At 42.9% G+C, this 16,806-nt stretch overlaps 1 protein-coding gene across 3 annotated transcripts in view; it reads left to right on the top strand.

Moving 5' to 3' along the window:
* Positions 1–16,806, top strand: part of LOC126455439 (uncharacterized) — a 140,593-nt gene that overhangs the window by 50,464 nt on the left and 73,323 nt on the right. For all 3 annotated transcript variants that reach the window (XM_050091189.1, XM_050091188.1, XM_050091190.1), the window contains exon 3: positions 13,838–13,996. In XM_050091189.1, coding sequence (XP_049947146.1) covers positions 13,838–13,996 — 159 coding nt within the window. The remainder of the gene's footprint in view (positions 1–13,837; positions 13,997–16,806) is intronic.

The following is a 16,806-nucleotide window of genomic DNA, read 5'->3' on the forward strand; positions in this document are numbered from 1 at the left end:
GAAGGAAAGTTGTTACTCACAAAGCGGAGATGCTGAGTCGCGATAGGCCCAAGAATTAACCTCTACTTTACTCTGTTTTAATCTCTACTTATCACGAGTATTACTTGATATTAGTCGATGTTTACTACACTTGGTGCGATTTTACTTGATAATTTAGAAACAAACCTGTAGATCACTAAATCTTCATTTGCCCAGATGTAGGAGACAAAAAGGAACGAAGATAAGCATAAAGTATGCTTGAAACTGTCACTTTAACCTATGAAAATTGTCTACTAGTAGCTAGTAATACTAACGCAGCTTCAGCTGGGCACCAGTGCTACCGAACGCCGTCGTAGCATAGGATAAAGTTCCCACACCGAAACCTCTGCGAGCATTTCCCGCTGAACTGGATTCTGCAAGGACGGGACCAACGACGACTGAAGAGAATCGTTCAACGTGACAAAAGTGCAAGCCTTCCGCAAATTGATGCAAATTTCAATGCTGGGCCATCAACAAGTGTTAACGTGCGAACCATTCAACGAAACATCATCGATATGGGCTTTCGGAGCCGAAGACCCACTCGTGTAACCTTGATGACGCCTCGCCTGGGCCCTCAACACCGAGATTGGACTGTTGATGACTGGAAACATGTTGCCTGGTCGGATGAGTCTCGTCTCAAATGGTAACGAGCAGGAGGTCGCTTATGGGTGTGGAGACAACCTCATAAATTCATGGACACTGCATGTAAGCAGGGGCAGTTCAAGCTGGTGGACGCTCTGTAATCGTGTGGAGCGCGTGCAGTTGGAGTGATACGGAGCCCCTGATACGTCTAGTTACGACTCTGACAAGTGACACGTACGTAAGCATACTGTCTGACCACCTGCATTCATTCATATCCATTGTGCATTCCGACGGACTTGAGCAATTCCAGCAAGACAATAAGACATCCAACACGTACAGAATTGCTACAGAATTGTTCCAGGAACACTCTTCTGAGTTTATAAACGCATCCGCCGGCCACCCAATTCCCCAGATATAAAGATTATTGAGCATATAGGGGATGCCTTGAAACGTTCTGTTCTCCACCCCCTCGTACACTTACGGATTTATGGACAGCCCTGCAGGATTTATGGTGTAAGTTCCCTCCAGCACTACCTCAGACATTAGTCGAGACCATGCCACTTCGTCTTACGGCACTTCTACGTGCTCGCGGGGACCCTACACCATATTAGGCAGGTGTACCAGTTTCTTTGGCTCTTCAGCGTCTATCAGCCAAAATGTAGTTTGAAAGGCTGGAAATAGGAGTGCCCTTGATATCTTGGCATTACGTTCGTTTACCTCCAGACTGCAAACACACCGAGTATCCCAGCAGTTCAAGTGGGAACCAATCGTTCATGTGGGAATGGTTCCGCCCTTCAGCGTCACCAGTCGGCACTAGTCATTTTATTTCATTGATTACAAAATCAAGTCGAATGTGCATATTGGTTAGCCAAGGCAAGGTGATGCGGTCGAAAAAGGAAACGGGTGTGTTGACAAACAGTGAATCTTCTCCAGGGAGCTGGAATTCTCATCTAGCGTTTTGCATCCTCTGTTATGATAATATGATGTGCCAGATATGTGTTGAGTTGGGTGGTCTGTTGGAACGATTGTAGAATGGAATGTTCATAGTCTGTATTCGGGTGTCACTTCAGGCAACCATTTTTTAGTACGAACAAGCCCCCTTCAACTCCGGTAACGCCAGTTAAAAGACAAGAACTGTACCATCCTTACAAATCCACATTAAAGATGTTTTTCATTAATTACCTACTGGAAGAAAGATCGTTAAGCTTGGGCGAAAACAGATGCAGAAGTCGCGGCAAGCAGAAACTCTGCCACCAAAAAGCTATCTTACAGTATTTCTTATTGTATTTAAACGTGAGATCTCGAAAATATTGGTGCTGCTCGGAGATTCGAAATCAGATACCCTCTTCGGCGGAACGAACAATTAGAGGCGGTGTACGAACTTTTGTCACTTACTTGTTTCTTCCTAAATCCAAACTCCTCAAGGTGTCCATGAAAGGCGCACGTCTGGGTCTAATCCTGATTTGACATAAAAATAATCATGTCATTTGAAGCTGTCGCATGTCCTCCTCGCATTATTGATGATTTTACCATCTCTTCCTGCATTCACAACAATAACGATAGAGTGTCAATTTTGACTCCCAGTAACTACAGTTACTGTAGATTAAACTGATGAAACTGCAAAAAGGTGGAAATTTGAGGATATGGGACCTGGATAAACTGAAAGAACCAGAGGTAGAGAGTTTCCGAGAGAGCATTAGGGGTCGAGTGATAAGAACGGGGGGAAGAAATACAGTAGAAAAAGAATGGGTAGCTTTGAGAGATGAATGTGATTTGAGACTTTCTCGGCGTATTCCATTCGTGAAATCTTCTCGGGTGATCAGCCGAGTAAAGGCGTCGTCTTCTCGCAACGTTTCGAAGGCTTTCGTACCCATCATCTTCAAGCGAAGTGTCGAGATGCTGTGTTGCGCGCAACACAGCATCTCGACACTTCGCTTGAAGATGATGGGTACGAAACCCTTCGAAACGTTGCGAGAAGACGACGCCTTTACTCGGCTGATCACCCGAGAAGATTTCACGAATTGAGAGATGAAATACTGAAGGCAGCAGAGGACTAAATAGGTAAAAGGACGAGGCTAGTAGAAATCCTTGGGTAACATGAGAGATATTGATTTTTATTGATGAAAGGAGAAAATATAAAAGTTCAGTAAAGCACGCAAAAAGGAATACAAACGTCTCAAAAACGAGATCGGCAAGAAGCGAAAAATGGCTAAGCAGGGATGGCTAGAGGACGTATGTAAGGGTGTAAAGGCATATATTGCTAGGGATAGGATACACGCTGCCTACAGGAAAATTGGAGAAAAGAAAACCACTTATATGAATATCAAGAGCTCAGATGGAAACCCGGTTCTAAGTAAAGAAGGGTAAGCAGAAAGGTAGAAGGAGTATGTAGAGTGTCTATACAAGAGCGATGTACTTGAGGGAAATATTATTGAAATGGAAGAGGATTTAGATGAAGATGAGATGGGAGACACTATACTGCCTGAAGAATCTGACAGGGCACAGAAAGACCTAAATCGAAATAAGGTCCCGGGAGTAGACAACATTCCATTACAGCTACTAATAGCCTTGGGGTAGCCAGCCCTGACAAAACTCTACCATCTGGTGAGCAAGTATGAGACAGGCTAAATACCCTCAGACTTCAAGAAGAATATACACTCCTGGAAATTGAAATAAGAACACCGTGAATTCATTGTCCCAGGAAGGGGAAACTTTATTGACACATTCCTGGGGTCAGATACATCACATGATCACACTGACAGAACCATAGGCACATAGACACAGGCAACAGAGCATGCACAATGTCGACACTAGTACAGTGTATATCCACCTTTCGCAGCAATGCAGGCTGCTATTCTCCCATGGAGACGATCGTAGAGATGCTGGATGTAGTCCTGTGGAACGGCTTGCCATGCCATTTCCACCTGGCGCCTCAGTTGGACCAGCGTTCGTGCTGGACGTGCAGACCGCGTGAGACGACGCTTCATCCAGTCCCAAACATGCTCAATGGGGGACAGATCCGGAGATCTTGCTGGCCAGGGTAGTTGACTTACACCTTCTAGAGCACGTTGGGTGGCACGGGATACATGCGGACGTGCATTGTCCTGTTGGAACAGCAAGTTCCCTTGCCGGTCTAGGAATGGTAGAACGATGGGTTCGATGACGGTTTGGATGTACCGTGCACTATTCAGTGTCCCCTCGACGATCACCAGTGGTGTACGGCCAGTGTAGGAGATCGCTCCCCACACCATGATGCCGGGTCTTGGCCCTGTGTGCCTCGGTCGTATGCAGTCCTGATTGTGGCGCTCACCTGCACGGCGCCAAACACGCATACGACCATCATTGGCACCAAGGCAGAAGCGACTCTCATCGCTGAAGACGACACGTCTCCATTCGTCCCTCCATTCACGCCTGTCGCGACACCACTGGAGGCGGGCTGCACGATGTTGGGGCGTGAGCGGAAGACGGCCTAACGGTGTGCGGGACCGTAGCCCAGCTTCATGGAGACGGTTGCGAATGGTCCTCGCCGATACCCCAGGAGCAACAGTGTCCCTAATTTGCTGGGAAGTGGCGGTGCGGTCCCCTACGGCACTGCGTAGGATCCTACGGTCTTGGCGTGCATCCGTGCGTCGCTGCGGTCCGGTCGTCCCAGGTCGACGGGCACGTGCACCTTCCGCCGACCACTGGCGACAACATCGATGTACTGTGGAGACCTCACGCCCCACGTGTTGAGCAATTCGGCGGTACGTCCACCCGGCCTCCCGCATGCCCACTATACGCCCTCGCTCAAAGTCCGTCAACTGCACATACGGTTCACGTCTACGCAGTCGCGGCATGCTACCAGTGTTAAAGACTGCGATGGAGCTCCGTATGCCACGGCAAACTGGCTGACACTGACGGCGGCGGTGCACAAATGCTGCGCAGCTAGCGCCATTCGACGGTCAACACCGCGGTTCCGGGTGTGCCCGCTGTGCCGTGCGTGTGATCATTGCTTGTACAGCCCTCTCGCAGTGTCCGGAGCAAGTATGGTGGGTTTGACAAACCGGTGTCAATGTGTTCTTTTTTCCATTTCCAGGAGTGTATTAATTCCAATCACAAGAATGCAAGTGTTGAGAGATGTGAAAATAATCGAACTATCTGTTTAATAATTCACGGCTGCAAAAATAACACGAGTTCTTTTCAGACGATTGGAAAACTGGTAGAAGCCGACCTCGGGGAATATTGGTTTGGATTCCGTAGAAATCCTGGAACACGTGAGGCAATACTGACCTACGTTTCTAGCATCTGTAGACTTAGAGAAAGCTTTTGACAATGTTGACTGGAATACTCTCTTTCAAATTCTGAGGGTGATAGAGGCCAAATATAGGAAGCGAAAGGCTATTTACAATTTGTACAAAAACCAGACGGCAGTTACAAGAGTCGAGGGGCACGAAAGGGAAGCAGTGGTTGGGAAGGGAGTGAGACAGGTGTGTAGCCTATCTCCGATGTTATTCAATCTGTATATTGAGCAAGCAGTAAAGGAAAAAAAAGGAAAATTTGGAGTGGGAATTAAAATCCGTGGAGAAGAAAGAAAAACTTTAAGGTTTGCTGACTAATTGTAATTCTATCAGAGACAGCAGAGGACCTGGAAGAGCAGTTGAACGGAATGGACAGTGTCTTGAAAGGAAGATATAAGATAAACCTCAACAAAGGCAAAACGAGGATAAAAGGATGTAGTCGAATTGAATCAGGTGATGCTGAGAGAATGAGATTAGAAATTAAAATACTTAAATTAGTATATGAGTTTTGCTATTTGGGGTGCAAAATAACTGATGATGGGCGATGTATAGAGGATATAAAATGTAGACTGGCAATGGCAAGGAAAACGTTTCTGAAGAAGAGAAATTTGTTAACATCGAGAATAGACTTAAGAGTCATGAAGTATTTGCTGAAAGTATTTGTATGGAGTCCAGCCGTGTATGGCAGTGAAACATGGACGATAAATAGTTTAGGCACGAAGAGAATAGAAGCTTTCGAAATGCGGTGCTACAGAAGAATGCTGCAGATTAGATGGGTAGATCACGTAACTAATGAGGAGGTCCTGAATAGAATTGGGGAAAAGCGGAATTTGTGGCAGGACTAGATGGAGAGATCGGTTGATTTGACACGTTCTGAGGCATCAAGGGATCATCATTTTAGTATTGGAGGGAAGCGCGAACGGTAAAAATCGTAGAAGGAGACCAAGGCATGAATACAGTAAACAGATTCAGAAGGATGTAGGTTGCAGTAGTTACTCGGAGATGAAGAATCTAGCACAGGATAGAGTAGCATGGAGAGCTGCGTCAAACCAGTCTCTGGACTGAAGACCACAACTAAAGTTTTCATCGCTACAATGACGATATATGCGGTGTTCTCCTCTCCATACATCTTTTCGGCACGCTATTTCCAATTCAAAACATCTAGACATCCCGCTGGTGAAGAATTGTATATATATATATATAATGTCTATTTCTCGCTAGAAGACATTGCTCACATGTTCCAGATTCGTATTCCGATTAAGAAAAACATTTTCGTATGGCTATTTCAGTTTCAGTCACCTCGATAAATATGAAAAAAATTGATATTTAGCGTTTGAATATGCTCATACAACAACACTATTAGGATATGCATTCACAATCCCAAAACTCTACGTTGTGTCATTTCAAGTTTAAATACGTCACATATTGTCATTTTTGGGTGAAACCATTCAGGGTGTCAGGGGTATAAATGCTTATATGCTTCTGGTGAACCAGGACAGAATAATGAACAACATTTTTTAGTATTTAATTTATCTGCTGACTGTTAATTATAGCTGTTAGGAGTGGTATGTTTTTAAGTTGGTTAGTACCTCAAAGTAGATGTTTAAGAGCAAGTCATTAATGCTTATTTTCCACTGGACAGCAAGTCAGGTGTTGAAGTGTGGAGGTTTAGACGCAAGACTGGTAGTCTATACTGATAGGCATAGTGCACTTAATGGTTCAGTTACAACTGCTCAGAAAACATCAGATAGTAAATTACGTGACGTGTTTGCCAAAAGATTGTTAGACGCAGAGAAAAATCAAGTAACACACTGAAATCGGTACGCATGAGGAAACCAATGATCACAATATCTAAACTTATACCCCTAACACCATGTATGTAGGATCTTTTGTGGTTATATACCAAAGATAGTGGAAGGGAACGGGAAACCACGACTGAAATTTTTCCTACGAGAACCCGATGACTTTGTTCAGCTCTAACTTGCTTCGAGCTTCCGAGTGCTGTTGGCAAGCGGGGTGCACTCAGCCCCTGTGAGGCAAACTGAGGAGCTACTTGATTGAGAAGTAGCGTCTCCGGTCTCGTAAACATGCCCCTCAATATTCGCAATCCAGTGACGCCTGTGGGCTGAGGATGACACGGCGGCCGGTCGATACCATTGGGCTTTCCAAGGCCTGTTCTGACGGAGTTTAGTTTTCAAGTCCTCCATTGGGATATCCAGAGGAGTGGGGGAGATAGGACTGAAACAAGTCATCAGACCAACACCACAATGTAACTTACCTCTGCTCATTGTAAGAAAGATTGCAACATGGAATGTGCGTGGGCCACTCCAAACAGGAAAAGGACTACTTCTAACAGGAAAACATTATAAGAGAAAGAGAAAGGAGAGTGAATGGCCTACATATTCTTGGGCATAGTGAGACTTTCCTGAGAGGAAGTGGTCACTTCATGAATCAAGGAAAACTATGTACTTTCCAGAAAGTAGTGACCAAAGCAGAAATGGTGTTGCAATAGTGTTCCTAGAAACCTGAACTCCTGTGTTATCCAGTATGTGCACTTTAATGAGAGGATCAACTCCATAAATTTGAATGCTGCCCCATGTAAACACAACATCACTCAGATCTACAACCCTACTGCTGCAGCATCGGATGAGGATAAGTTCTATTGAGAAGTGAGACCCATAATAAAGAACAGGCAATAATTCAAGGAGGCGTCAATGCTAAAATTCGACATACTACGCAAGACATGCACTTACAGTGTGTGGTTGGGCAGGTACGTACTAGATTCCTTTGTGAGGAGGCAGGTACGTACTAGATTTCTTTGTGACGAGGCAGGTACGTACTAGATTCTTTTGTGAGGAGCGATCTCACTGATTGTAACACTATGTTCAGACGTCAAGCAAAACATCTGTACCCTTAGATATTATCTATTGATAGATTCAGAAAACGACTTGACTTTATCCTAGTGCCATAAAGTTTGACAACTTCGGTGTTGGACTGTAAGACTTTTCCTAGCGCTGAATGTGAAAGTGATCACAATCTGCCGTCCATGAAATGCGGTTTAAGCTCAAAGATATCTGAAACTCGCAAATATGGAATCGCTTCAGAAAGTTTTGGTGAGCTTGTAACTAAGGCCAAAACTTCACAACATGAGTCTTGATAAGGCTGCACCAGTATCTCAAACGTGGGACAGAACGAAGGAGGTCGTTTCCTCTTCACTTCCGACATCAGAAAGACCACAAAGTGCAAAGCGTCCTTGGGTAACACTGTGCACACTGCAGTTAATTGAAGAAAGAAGCAATCTGAAGAAAATTGGTATCGATTCCATCCAGGATCAAGACAGGTACAAGAACATAATCAGAGAAATACCACGGAACTGAAGAGAGGACAGGTCACACTTCATTAACGGCATCTGTGATACTCTTATATCTTGAACGAGCGTTTCGAGCCGTATATTCAGCCTCACATATCCACAGAAAAAGCAGTGTTTGTTGAAGGAAAGGAACTCGTGAAGAGATACTCAACATACGACGAATAATCGAGAAACCGAGAGACTTCTATGTTCCTGTTTCCATCTGCTTCCTCGACTATAGGAAAGTCTTTGACTGTATTGAAGCTGTGGAAGGCGCTTGCATAGTTCAGCGTCCTACCAGACTTGACAGCACTGATCAGAAGTCTATACAACAATCACCTAGCAGCTGTGAAGACAGGACTTGTCAAGTCTTGATTTCTTCTATGAAGGTGTCAGGCAGGGTTGTCTTCTATACCCCCAGCTACACAACAACTACGCAGAACCTCTCATTAAGAATGCTCTTGATGAGTGGACTAAAGGCATCTCAGTTGGTGTAGAACTATTAACAGCACTAGATTTGCTGGTGACACCGTGCTGTCAGCCAGCATCTAAGATAAATTTGCTGAGATACTAAAATAAGTAAAGGATATTAGTCTGTCGTATGGACTGGGCCTCAATCTCGACAAATCTAAACACACGGTAATTGATCGAGGAGCACAGGTTCAACTCACAGGCCGACTACAAGAACTGAAAATCTTGTGTTCTTTCGTGGATCTTGAGTCAGCCATCTGCTGCGTGGGAAGCTGTGAAGATAAGGAGACGAATCACGCTAGGGTCAGTGGCTATGAAGAGGGTCAACAAGACATGACAAAACAGAGCGAGAACGAACACCGGAAAGGTCTGCCTTATTGAAACACTCGTGTTTACCGTCTTCTTTTATGGTTGCGAAATTTGGACCCTCAACGCCAGAGACAACCATTCTAACGATGCATTGGAACTTTGATGTTGGCGCAGACTGCAACGCGTAAAATGGATCGAATGAAGAAAAAATGTGTCCATTACTGAGCCACTTAGTATTTCTGGGCACCTTTCTTATCGTATCAGCCAAAGTATTCTCCAGTTCTTTGGCCTTTATGTGATAAGACATGGAGAAAACAGAGAGAAAATAATCATGTAAGGGAAGATGGCCGGCAAGAGAGCAATGGAAAGTCACAGTGAGCAGGTGGATAGATCCAATCAAGAAGGTCTCCAGTCTACCTCTTAAAAGAAAAATGGTAACCCTCGAGGATGGAGACGCCTGTTTCATAGGGTCACGATACTCGGCAGTGAGCTCAACGACGTGTGCTGGTGATAACGTAAGGGGAAAGTAGTCGCTAGATAGGAGTTACTGATCCTGAGCCATTACAAATATTTTCGTCACGTCATATGAAGAAGATACTTCCACTTTGAAATATCAGTTATTGTAATAAATCTGAGTTTACTAGTGTTAAATAATGTCTCATCTACACTACTATATAGAGAAAAGTAGTATTTTAACGATTGCAAAAATCTCGGACAGACGTCGATTATACATTTTTTTAAATATATGTGGTATATAAACGTGTACGTACTATATAAATGTGAAATATTATAGGAAAAATCTGGGATAGCTCTTCAGCGATTTAATTCATATTTTTGCACGGTACCCGGGTAAAATTCGGACAGACATAGGCTACATATTTTTAAATTTATATGGTATACAGGTTCATGTAAAATAATATTTTTGTACAAATACACGTCCTCTTGTTACCAAAAAACTCAAAAAGATCCTTACCGATTTACTTCAAAAATTTTCACTATACTCTAATACGTATTTGGAAGTTCGTACCTGTAAAGAATTGTTGCCTGAAGTGTGACCCGAATCCAGACTATGATCATTCTATTCTACAATCGTTTCAACAGACAATCGAACTCACCACATATCTGGCTCATCATATTATCATAACAGAGGATGCAAAACGCTAGATGAGAATTCCAGCTCCCTGGAAAAGATTCACAGTCTGTCAACACACCCATTTCCTTTTTCGGCCGCATCACCTCTCACCAGCTGCCTTGGCTAACCAATGTGTACTTTCGACATCATTTTGTATTCAGTGAAATAAAATCCCATAACGGCTAACTGCTTGTTCGCAGTCTAGAGGTAAACGTCGTGCAGTCGAACGTAAAGCCAAGATTTCAAGGGCATTCCTATTATATTCTTTTCAAACTACACTTCGGCTGATGTAAACTGAAGAGCCAAAGAAACTGGTACACCTGTCTAATATCGTGTATGTCCCCGCCGAGCACGCAGAAAATGCCGCAACACGACGTGGCATTGACTCGACTAATCTCTGAAGTAGCACTGGAGGGAACTGAAACCATGAATCCAACAGAGCTGTCCATAAATCCGTAAGAGTACGAGGGGGTGGAGAACAGCACGATGCAAGACATCCCAGATGGTGAATGGTTCGCACACAGACACTTGTTGATGGCCCAGTACTGAAATCTGCAGCAATTTGCGGAAGGGTTGCACTTCTGACACGTTGAACGATTCTCTTCATTCGTCGTTGGTCCCATTCTTCAGGATCTTTTTCCTGGAGCAGCGATGTCGGAGAGTTGATGTTGTACCGGATTCCTGATACTCACGGTATACTCGTGAAATGGTCATACGGGAAAATCCCCACCCACATCATCGCTACCTCGGAGGTGTTGTGTCCCATCGCTCGTGCGCCGGTTATGACACCACTTAAATACTGATAACCTGCCGTTTTAGCAGCAGTAACCGATCTAACAACTACACGCGACACTTACATAGGCGTTTCCGACCGCAGCGACGTATTCTGCCAGTTTTCATATCTGTATATTTGAATATGCATGCCTATACCAGCTTCTTTGGCGCTTCAGTGTAATTGCGAAGTCAACAGTGTTGTGACCATTGCTTCTGTACCATATGACGTGAACGATGCTAAAGTATGTAATCTACTGTTGCAGCTAAAATTTACGTGACGAAAAAATGGCTCTGAACACTATGAGACTTAACATCGGAGGTTATCAGTCCCCTAGAACTTAGAAATACTTAAACCTAACTAACCTAAGAACATCACACTCATCCATGCCCGAGGCAGGATTCGAACCTGCGACCGTAGCAGTCGCGCGGTTCAGGACTGAAGCTCCTAGAACCGCTCGGCCACCGCGGCCAGCTTTACATAACGAAAGTAGTTTAGTAAATAAGTCTGTGGATATTTTGTGTGTCGAGTTGTCACACAGATTTCTGTAAGTGTATTTATCATTCGTCATTTTTTGTCTGTGGTTCGAGAATTGTTTTTGCGATGCGTCATTGAACGTTACACATTTCAAAATTATAATGAACATTGTTTAATGTTTAGAAAGCCGAGAGTGAAACAGAAATCAGTGTAAAATTTGTGAAATTTTGCTCTATTTGGATTTAATGGCGTGGTGCCGGTAGTGGAGGCAGCTGGAAACGTATGCACCGTAAATACTATGAGTACATCAAAGAAATAACATCAGAAAATAGTTTTCTAATTTTAAATTGGATCGTTTCGATGTGAATTATTCGCCACATTCAAGAAAAATAGGCTTTGATGATGATCTTACGATTTATCACAATGGTAAAACCAGCTGAACATTATGAAACAACTTTGATTAATGAGAGAGAATTTATTGTTTATGGTTATCTCTTGTGCTTTCTACATCCAATAAAGCAATGATAAATGCTAAAAAAATATGCACTCTTCTAACACAAATTAATTACAACTTGCTTTGATAACCCTGTAGCGAAAGACTACTTTAATAAAATATAAAATATCCATAAACCGATTAACTTCACATATTAGTAAGATAGACGGGCTTTTGACCTCGATATTATCTGTGCCTAGCTGGTGTCATAGCCAAGAAACATTCTGAGACTAATGCAAATATATGTAGATCTGATAGTGAGGCAAGATCCAAAAAGAAATGCAGTAAATAACTTATTCAGTAATACACATAAAACAATCAAATTACGTATTCACAAAATTTTTTGTTTATGTCGTAGTTTATTAAATTTTTCAACTTTAAATCTAGCTGGTACTTAATATAGGTTGTAAGAGGAATTAAGGTTTCCTAACTGATTTTCGTCCTGGAAGCTTGTAGGTCAATAAGAGAAGAGATGAAAAGGTGACAAAATGTTTAGATCTCGATCGATTTTGAATACAAAAGCTAAATCATCTTCTGCTTCACAAAGTGGTCACATTGCCGTATAACTTGTCAAACCAATGCTGTTTATAGCACGATCTCATTGCCTTAATGACTGACAATACAGATAATTCACTAGTTGTAGATTCTGCGTGAAATCGCCTACTTGAAGTCACATAAATTTGATAATGCGCATTTTTTCTATAGAAACTTTATTTTATTTAAGGACCCAATCATAATACAAGATCACAGAACACTTATTCCTTATTTTATTTGCGCTTGCGATTTTGAAAACACGCGCTGGTGGAGGATTCGAAATTAGAGGTCCTCTTTCATGGGTTTTGAACCCTTTCAACCCTTCGAGACAATACACCCATATGTTAAATTCCTCAAGGTCTCCACGAAAGATGCAAGTTTTGATTCGAATCCTGATCTGGTACAAAAATTTGCGTCATGGTGTATCAAGCTGTAGCATATTTAAACCAAACTACTGATGAAAAATAAATATGACTTTTAACTTCATTATGCATTCTCACCACTGACGGTATGTACTGGTTTTGGATCCCAGTTAGTCACTGACGGGTTCATCACATCATGTGAGGTTCATCCATACCACTCCAAATTACTGGTGAGAAGGTTTACGGTAGTCAACGTCTCGTCATGTGTCAGGAAAACGGCGACGGGTGGGTGCTCGACTGCCAGTCAGCATAAAACTTTTCGTTACGTTATTTATAGTTCAAACACGGACACATCTCACTACCAGTGAAAAAATTCCATATTTAACGTTTGACTCTGTTTACTTTACAGTCAGATTAGGCGTTGGGTTTGAATCTCTATCAACACAAAACCTTACGCCACTTCGTTTGAAGTTTTCATCTACTGTATTGCTACTGGTATTGTTCTTGTTATTAGTTTTGCTATAGCATAATATTGCTTCACTTGGTATTATTACAGTATAATACTGCTTAACTTTAGATCATGTACTTTATTTCACTCATATAAAATGTTTGTGGTAGCTTCCTTCTTTATACTAATTTCTATTGGGCCCGCAATTTACCATTAAGAAATCGTAACGTAACGCGAGAGGTTTTAGAGTACTGAGGAGTATTCCTGTATTTAGTAACATATGATTTTATTTCAACTTTCAGATAAAATCACTGAATTATCACTCACATTTTTCTTTTTTGATGAATATCTACATCCAACTGAAACTGCAGAATAGTGGACACCTTTCCCAGCAATGTTTAAGAAAGTATGATGCAATTTTAAATCGCTTTTGTTCGCTGAATAACGGATACAAAATTTTCTTTAAATCTTCCTTCTTTTCACTTGCACGCCGTGTGTTATTTTTGGAAGTACACTAAATATTTATACATGTTTTCGCTAAATTTCCTACTGGCCTAAATGACAAAGGTGTTGATGAACAATTCTCTGCTGATTTGATGTGTTATCGTTGCAGGTACAGATCACTGCGTACAGGTGGGGCAGTACTGGTGGATGGAGCCGAATTTTCTACCACAATTTCACCGAACCATATGACTACATAAAGTCTAACTTGCCCAACATATTCGAACTTTTCTGGAAGAAGATTGGTATCACAGAGAAGCCAGTGACTCCGGTAAGTATTCCATCAGTACACTGAACTGCCTTTACACAAGCATAACTAGTAATGCCAAGCCAAATATTTGATAAAATGTTGCTTACTAGACTGATACTGGTGTTGGTACAGCTAGAAAAGCTAAAATACTTTTATAGAATGTGATACTCTGTGAAACAGTGCGATGAATTTAAGTAACTGCGATAAGAAAAAAAGTATTCGAGAAGAATCAGTGGTGTGACGAGAGTATAGCCTTTTGAAATATGTTTTCAACTCCAATATGACTCTTGCGTCACAATCACGTCTAAATTGTAACGAAGGCGCCAATTTCTTTGAACTAGAGAGGGTTACAACAGAAAAAGCACTATGACTGAGAATCTACTTGTACAACATTCAGTTTATATACAGGAAAATGGCGAAAAACTCACCACGAAGAAATTCTACGAAAGGGACGGAAATCGGTAGTTGTGATGTGCACGTGCAGACAAACGATTACAATTTCAGAGAAATAATATGATTTATTCAGGAGAAAGAGTTTCACGAACAAAACGTTTTCAATGGGGGAGAGCTCCGACGATCTTGTTGGCCAAGATAAGGTTTGGTGAGCGCGAAGACAAGCAGTGGAAATTCTCGCCGTATAAGAATATTGCTGCAAAGTAAACCCGCGAAGGCCTGCATGTAGAGCAACAAAATATCGTCGAAGCACCGCTGTACTGTAAAGATGGCGCAGATGACAACCAAAGGGGTTGTGCTATGAAAAGAAATGGCTTCCTAGACCATCTTCTGGTTGTTGGGCCGTATGGCGGGCGACAACCACGTTGGTATCCCACCACTGTCCAGGGCGTATCCAGACACACCGCACCGTCGCTCGATATCGGGGCTCAGTTCGAAGCAAGAGTCACCAATGAAGACAGTTCTACTGCAGTCAATGAGAGTCCAAGCAGAAAACTTGTCTGGAGCAGAGACGCAGCTACCGCCAGTTCACGGCGAGAGTTTCTACTGCTTGTATCATGCATGCCAAACACTATCTTTGTCAGCAAGGCGGCCGGATCTTCCCCCAACTGAGAACGTGTGGAGCATTATTTCCAGGGCCTCCTATCGTCTCGGGATTTTGACGATATGCCACATCAATTGGCCAGAGTTTGGCACGATATCCTTCAGGAGGACATCCAACAACTCTGTCAATCAATGTCAAACCGATAAATTGCTTGCATAAGTGCCAGAGAAGAACCAAATCGTTATTGGCTTGCTCAACTGGTGAAGCTCTTTCTCTTGAATACATTGATAATACAAACCATTATGAACACTGTCTACCGTAACTATGGATGCCCTTGGTGGCGTTGCGAGCACGTAACGCGGCAACCAAGTTATGTAAGCGGAGCAGACGAGGACGGGCAATCACTCTAGCGAAGATATGGGATGCAAATAGGGAAATCCATTGACTTTGACGAAGTATTATTATTACTGATTAGTCAGTATTTCACCGTCGATCAATGGGAACGTGTCGAGTCTTAGGGTGAATCACATTTTTGCTACACTAGGTAGCCGGTCGTCTCCACAAACGCCGTCATTGAGGCGAACGGTGGCTCGAAACGTGCAGCGCGCCAGGAACGCAGGCTGGTCAGAGCATTGTTGTGCTATGGGGGACATTCTCCTGCGCTTCCATGAGACCTTTGGTAGTAATCGAAGACAGGCTGACAATTGCAAACCACCTGTATCCCTTCTTGCTTGATGTCTTCCCCGACGGAGATGTCATCTTTCAACAGTATAATTACCGCGCTGTTGCTACGGTCGCAGGTTCGAATCCTGCCTCGGGCATGGATGTGTGTGATGTCCTTAGGTTAATTAGGTTTAAGTAGTTTTAACTCTAGGGGACTGATGACCTCAGATGTTAAGTCCCATAGTGTTAACAGCCATTTGAACCTTTTTTTTTTTTTTTCAACAGTATAATTGTCTGTGTTCCGGCGCTAGAACGTGCCACAGTGGTTTAAGGAGCGTTATAGTGAACTCACGTTGATGTCTCAGCGACCAAATTCGCCTGATGTAAATCTTTTGGAATCCATTTGGGACGCTATCGGTCGCCATCACCGCGTACGCAAGTCAGCGACCCGTTATTTACACGAATTATATGAAATTTGCGTAGACATCTAACACCACATAGATCCACAAACCTGCCAAAAACTGTCGGATGCCTGATACTCAGAATCAGTTGTGTTCTTCGTTCCAGAGACGGACAAACAAAGTGTTAATCAGGTGACCGTAGTGTTTTGGCTCGTCAGTGTAAATGACTCAATTTTCCTGAAACTGTAATACCTTGCTTGTCAATATATAAGATCTACTAATAATACCATTGCCGGCCGGGGTGGCCGAGCGGTTCTAGGCGCTACAGTCTGGAACCGCGCGACCGCTACGGTCGCAGGTTCGAATTCTGCCTCGGGCATGGATGTGTGTGATGCCCTTAGGTTAGGTTTAAGTAGTTCTAAGTTCTAGGGGACTGATGACCTCAGACGTTAAGTCCCACAGTGCTCAGAGCCATTTGAACCAATAATACCATTCGGATAATTCCATCGTGGTGCTTCGTTTTTTTCTCTTTTTCTATTTCTTTTTTTTTGTGTCTGTATCTGTTTATCATTAAGTTAGTTCCATCAAATATTAAATTCCTTTTATTATTGGGTAGGTGGTCAAAACTCTTATGACCGAACTCCTCAGCCCTTTTTGTACTGCAATCAGATTGAATGGTGGGTGGAATGAGTAATTTCTGATTCTAGTATCATGCATTATATTTGTAAATGTTACTCTTACGTCCGAGATGTGATTGTCTGTTGTAAACA

Source organism: Schistocerca serialis, chromosome 2 (genome assembly GCF_023864345.2).
Source record: "Schistocerca serialis cubense isolate TAMUIC-IGC-003099 chromosome 2, iqSchSeri2.2, whole genome shotgun sequence".
Classification (NCBI taxonomy): Eukaryota; Metazoa; Arthropoda; class Insecta; order Orthoptera; family Acrididae; genus Schistocerca; species Schistocerca serialis.